Below are 6,000 nucleotides of genomic sequence, written 5' to 3'. Positions count from 1 at the left end.
AAACCAGCCTGGGCAACCTAGCAAGACCTTGTCTCTACAAAATTAAAAATATTATCTGGATGTGGTGGCGTGCACCAGTGATCCCAGCTACTCAGGAGGCTGAGGTGGGAGGATTACTTGAGCCCAAGAATTCCAGGCTACAGTGAGTTGTGTTTGCACCATTGCACTCCAGCCTGGGTGACAAAGGGAGACCTTATATATATTAAAAAAAAAAAAAAAAAGGCTGGGTGCAGTGGCTCACACCTGTAATCCCAGCACTTTGGGAGACTGAGGCGGGTGGATCACTTGAAGTCAGGGGTTCGAGACCAGCCTGGCCAACATGGCGAAACCCTGTCTCTACTAAAAATACAAAAATTAGCTGGGCGTGGTGGCACACACCTGTAGTCCCAACTACTCGGGAGGCTGAGACAGGAGAATAGCTTGAACCTGGCACACAGAGGTTGCAGTAAGCAGAGATTGTGCCATTGCACTCCTTTCTGGATGATGGAGTGAGACTCTGTCTCAAAAAACAAACAAACAAAAACAAAAACCATCTCAATATATTCTCTCTCGGTTCTGAATTTGATGTTTACATTCCTCATGCTGTGGTACTGCCTTTAACATCCGATGCTCTATTTTTCATCAATATTATATCACTTGTCTCTTGCCTCTTTTCAGGATTGTGGAGTTGTCTTCTGACTTACTGATTTACCTGGGTGATTTTTTTTTTTGGTAAATTTTTAAGAAGTATATTTTGATAAGTTAAGAACCTGAAAAGTCAATTTAAATCAAAGGCTGACATTTTTTTTCCTTTCTTTCACATTCAAGTCACAAAAAATATACTTGATTTTAACAACTCATATATTTCTACTCTTCTTAAGACTGATGTAGTGTATGTTTCATTGAAAAATTTCACCAATAACCAATGTGTTTCAAAAATCTATTATCATGTAATCTGTGACAGAAGAGAAATCTAGCAGTGGCTTCTTTTTGGGAAAAACAAACACTGTCTGGAAGGTCATCACATGTGCTGAAAAAATTTTAAAGATTTTCATGCCACTCATTTATTATTTGTTTTCAGGTTATAATACATGCCTATTATAGAAAAATTTAAGACTATAGAAAAATATAAAGAAGAAAAATGTAAACAGTCAGTAATTCCACTACCAGTAAGGCCACCTGTTATTGCAGTGAAACTTCAAATTCTTGTGAAGCCTTACTCTAGCAACCTCCTACTTTTCTAAGTCCTCCTCCTCAATAGACTGTTAGGACATTCAGAGTGGAAGACTGACTTTGAATACAGAGGTCCTTCGGATTTTTATGGAAGGGATGGAACTGTAGGAAAAACCTACAAATTGCTCCAGAGATGACATCTTTTTCTTATTTAGCCTTCTTTGAGTCATTAACAGTCGGGCGCCACTGGTGCTGAAACTTATCATTATTATAACCACAAATGGGTTAATGCCCAAACAAAGCTATATTCTTGGGGCTGGTTCCCAGCTCCACCACACAGACCCCAGCAGCCAGCACCCGCCAAGTCCCATGATAATGCTCCACAAATAAGACGATGTCAAATGTTCAGCCTGGACTCAACATTATCTTCTTCTATCTGGGAGCTTCCAGTTGCTAGCCGGGCAGAGCAAAAGGAAAAATAAATAAATAAAAGCCAGGTCAACAAACCCTAAAAAAAGAGACTGTGTGGTTTAGTGGTCAGACCACTGGCCTGGATGTTGGGCTAGCTGAGATCCAGTTCCAGCTCTACCACTATGTGGCTGCATGATGCTAGACAGGTCACTAGACAAGTCAGTGTTGTGCCTTGTGCCTCAGTTTCCCTAGTTAGAAAAGGGAAAAGTGCCCTAGAAAGGTGTTTTTTTGAGACAGAGTCTGGCTGTGTCACCCAGGCTGGAGTGCAGTGGCGCGATCTTGGCTCACTGCAACCTCTGCCTCCCGGGTTCAAGTGATTCTTCTGCCTCAGCCTCCTGAGTAGCTGGGATTACAGGCGTGCGCCACCATGCCTGGCTAATTTTTGTATTTTTAGTAGAGACGGGGTTTCTCCATATTGGCCAGGCTGGTCTCGAACTCCTGACCTCGTGATCTGCCCACCTCAGCAGAAAGTTTTTATGAGGACAAATAAGATTATTTGCAAATAGCTACAAGTTGCTTGGGAATAAAGTAAAATTATCACTCTTAATAATTACTATGGTATTACCTTATTAATAAAATAGTAAAAAGCCACAGTTATGGAACATATGAACCTCCTATAACCTCAAGCTAGATGGGGGAAGCAGATAAGAAGGCAGTTAAAAAAAAAATCAGATTTGCTGGACTTCACACCAAATACCGAATTAGTAAATTTGCCTCAAGACATTAAGCCCTGCTCCTACTTTGGCTCTGTCCTTTTATCCTCACCACATCCAAACTTAGAGTGACTCACAGGAGCCTAGAATTGAGACACATATACAATTTTAAGGGAAAGCAAGAATTAGGAGGTTTGAGGCTCCTTGCTAGAGGAGGCTAAGAATAGGCCACTCGGAACACAAAGAGAAGAACCTCTTCTTTCCTTTTCCTCCCAGTGTAGGTGGTCTACTGGTTTCCCAGTCATTCCTTTGATAGCTTGATTTTGTTTTCTTTGTCTCTTTTTCACAAACCTCACCTTGTTGGAGGGGGAGGGCACTAAAAAAGTGAGGACAGAGTGGCTTTTTCTGCTATGTCTGAACTGTGTCGAATGCTACAGATCTCTGACCTGTTGTCAGGAGTGGAGAGGGGCAAAAAGAAATATTTAGGAACTTGAAAACCAGTGAATATTCTCTTAAAGGAGAAGTGAGCGATTGGGCCTATGGGGAAAAAAATCTAATTGGTGTCCTCGTTTCTGCAGCCCCTCCCCCTCAAGAAGAGCAATGTCTTGGTAGGAAAAAGGAAAGACACCTGGGAAAGGTACCAAATAGTAAGGGCTAGGAATAGAAAGAAGAACCAAAGATAAAAAGGAATTGAGGCTGGGCGCGGTGGCTCACGCCTGTAATCCCAGCACTTTGGGAGGCCTGAGGCGGGCGGATCACCTGAGGTCAAGAGTTCGCAGACCAGCCTGGCCAACATGGTGAAACCCCGCCTCTACTAAAAACACAAAAAATTAGCCGGGCGTAGTGGCGGGCGCCTGTAATCCCAGCTACTTGGGAGGCTGAGGCAGGAGAATCGCTTGAACCCGGGAGGCGCTGGTTGCAATGAACCGAGATCACGCTACTGCACTCCAGCTTGGACGACTGAGTGAGAATTGAGAAGAAATGGCAGATACCTCAGAGGACTTAATGAGTATCTTTTGTGTGTCCAGCCGTCATAGGCAGAAAAGACACATCCCTGAGCTCTAGAAGCAGCCAGGGTATATGCATACGTAAGCACTTTGTAGCAATTTAAGATAGTAAATACCAAAGAGATAAAAATAGTTAATGGGATACTAAGTGTTTATGGGGGCCAAAGGGCAGGGGCTATTACTGAGTTAGGATAAACAGTGTATAAAAGCAGGGATAGTTGCGAAATTCAGAAACTGTATATGGGCGGCTGACAGTAGTTCTTCGACACTGGGAAACATAATGGATTCAAAAGAATTCTTCATCTCAAATTCCTCTAAAACTAAGTCTTCAAGAATGGGAGTCCAAAGAAACCTAGACCATCGTGAAGCGACTGCCCCCGGAACTTGAGTGGCCAGCTCCACTTTGCGACACGGAGACTGTTTGTGTGACACCTCCTCCAGCTCCCGTCCCCCTTCCGCCGCGTGGGTGCCATGGCAACGGAGAGAGACTGCAACCTGGATTCCGGAAGCCGGAGAGCTGGAGCTTTGAAGCCACCCCGGTCAAAGGATGCTGAGTCCGGAGCGCCTAGCCCTACCGGACTACGAGTATCTGGGTAGGAACCCCCTTTAACTTTGGGGAGGGAAAGACGTGCAGACGAATTAGGCCAGGGTGTGGGAGGAGGCAGGGGCGGGGGCGGGGTCTGAGTGGGATCGGGTCCGGGTGGTATGGGGAGGGGCGGAGAGGCGGGGGTTCCAGGGCCTACCTGTAAGGCCGAGCAGGAAGGAAAAAAGCACCTGGGAAGTAAAGAATGTTTGAAGTGTAGGGGCTGGAACTCAGGCGATATGGATTGTGTTCAAATGGGTCAGGTTGGAGTTGAGGATTTGGGGCCCTTGTTGGGGTATTATTGATATGCTGATAGTGAAGTAAGAATAACCTTGGAACAAGTGCCAGATCAGTCATTCCCTGAATAACTGTCTTACCGTTATAGCGGCAGCGAACATTTCGAGCTTTTCTTTTTCATTAGGCACTGTGCTAAGCATTTTTCATGCATCATTCTTCATTTGAATTTCTCAACAGCCCTAGGAGGAATTACCGTGTTTTCTTCCAGTTTTGCAGGTGGAGAAACGGGCTGAAGAGATAACTTGCGTAAGTTAGGCCACACAGCTAGAAAACGGCAGTGCTAGGATCAGAACCGGATTTGCCCACTCCAACAGAACTTGAGATATTGACTTAGCTCTTGAGCTAAGACTGTATATGTAGTACTTTGTTGAGCATCTTTAGTGTATAAGGCATTTAATGAATGAAAAAAGGCACACACAAGCAAAGATGTGTACACACACACACACACATATGCACACAATACACATTTTATTTTATTTTAGAGATGGAGTCTCGCTCCGTCGCCCAGGCTGGAGTGCAGTGGCGCGATCTTGGCTCACTGCAAGCTCCACCTCCCGGGTAGCTGGGACTACAGGCGCCCGCCACTTCGCCCGGCTAATTTTTTGTATATTTAATAGAGACGGGGTTTCACCGTGTTAACCAGGATGGTCTCGATCTCCTGACCTCGTGATCCGCCCGCCTCAGCCTCCCCAAGTGCTGGGATTACAGGTGTGAGCCACCGCGCCCGGCCACAATACACATTTTAAATAATTCATAGACTTTTATTTTTTTAAAGAAGTTCTGTTTTGTTTTGTTTTTTGAGACAGAGTTTCTCTCCTGTTGCCCAGGCTGGAGTACACTGCAACCTCCACCTCCCGGGTTCAAGTGATTCTCCTGCCTCAGCCTCCCGAGTAGTTGAGATTACAGGCATGCGCCACCATGCCCGGCTAATTTTATATTTTTAGTAGAGACAGGTTTCTCCATGTTGGTCAGGCTGGTCTCGAACTCCTGACCTTAGGTGATCCACCCACCTCGGCCTCCCAAACTGCTGGGATTACAGGCGTGAGCCACCGTGCCTGGCCAACATCTTTTTAAATGAAAAACAATTCTGGTTTACATTTTGTTTAACTTATTTTAAAAATTAATTTTAAAATATTTTTTAAGGTTGGTAATATGGAAACTTGATTCAAAATATTTTTTAGGCCTGGCGTGGTGGCTCATGCCTGTAATCCCAATACTTTGGGAGGCTGAGGTAGGAGGATTGCTTGAGGTCAGGAGTTCAAGACCAGCCTGGATGATAGAGTGAGACCCTGCCTCTAAAATGCATAGATAGATAGATAGATAGATAGATAGATAGATAGATAGATAGATAGATAGTTTATAGTGAAAAGCCTCCTACCCCTTTGCCTCCATCTGCCCAGTTTCCATCCATCCTCAGCCTCCCACAAGTAACCACTATTATTGTTTTCCTGTGTATCTTTCCAGAGTTTATTATATACGTAAAGGAGTATACAGTGCATACTTTTTCATTTAATACATCTTGAAGTGATTTCCCTTTCTTTTTCTTTTTTCTTTTCTTTCTTTCTTGAGACAGAGTCTCACTCTGTCACCCAGGCTGGAGTGCAGTGGCACCATCTCGGCTCACTGCAACCTCCACTTCCTGGGTTCAAGCTATTCTCCTGCCCCAGCCTCTCAAGTAGCTGGAACTGCAGGCACGAGCCACCACACCTGGCTAAGTTTTTGTATTTTTGGTAGAGATGGGGTTTCTCCATGTTGCCCAGGCTGCTTTTGAACTTCCTGAGCTCAAGCGATTTACCCACCTTGGCTTCCCAAAGTGCTGGGTATAGGCGTGAGCCAC

General features: G+C 44.8%; 1 protein-coding gene across 5 annotated transcripts in view; it reads left to right on the top strand.

The window, feature by feature from the left end:
* Window positions 1–3,713: 3,713 nt before the first annotated feature.
* The window catches only part of CSTPP1 (centriolar satellite-associated tubulin polyglutamylase complex regulator 1), a 225,786-nt gene continuing 223,499 nt past the window's right edge, over window positions 3,714–6,000 (top strand). For 2 of the 5 annotated variants that reach the window (XM_055281700.2, XM_055281698.2), the window contains exon 1: window positions 3,743–3,876. In XM_055281700.2, coding sequence (XP_055137675.1) covers window positions 3,831–3,876 — 46 coding nt within the window. In that variant the 5' untranslated portion in view covers window positions 3,743–3,830. Of the gene's footprint in view, window positions 3,877–6,000 lie in introns of all 5 variants that reach the window. The other 3 variants (XM_055281701.1, XM_055281699.2, XM_063640964.1) reach the window with 3 other exon arrangements.

This window comes from Symphalangus syndactylus, chromosome 6, assembly GCF_028878055.3.
Source record: "Symphalangus syndactylus isolate Jambi chromosome 6, NHGRI_mSymSyn1-v2.1_pri, whole genome shotgun sequence".
In the NCBI taxonomy this organism is placed as follows: domain Eukaryota; kingdom Metazoa; phylum Chordata; class Mammalia; order Primates; family Hylobatidae; genus Symphalangus; species Symphalangus syndactylus.
This window is presented reverse-complemented; position numbering and strand designations above follow the sequence as displayed.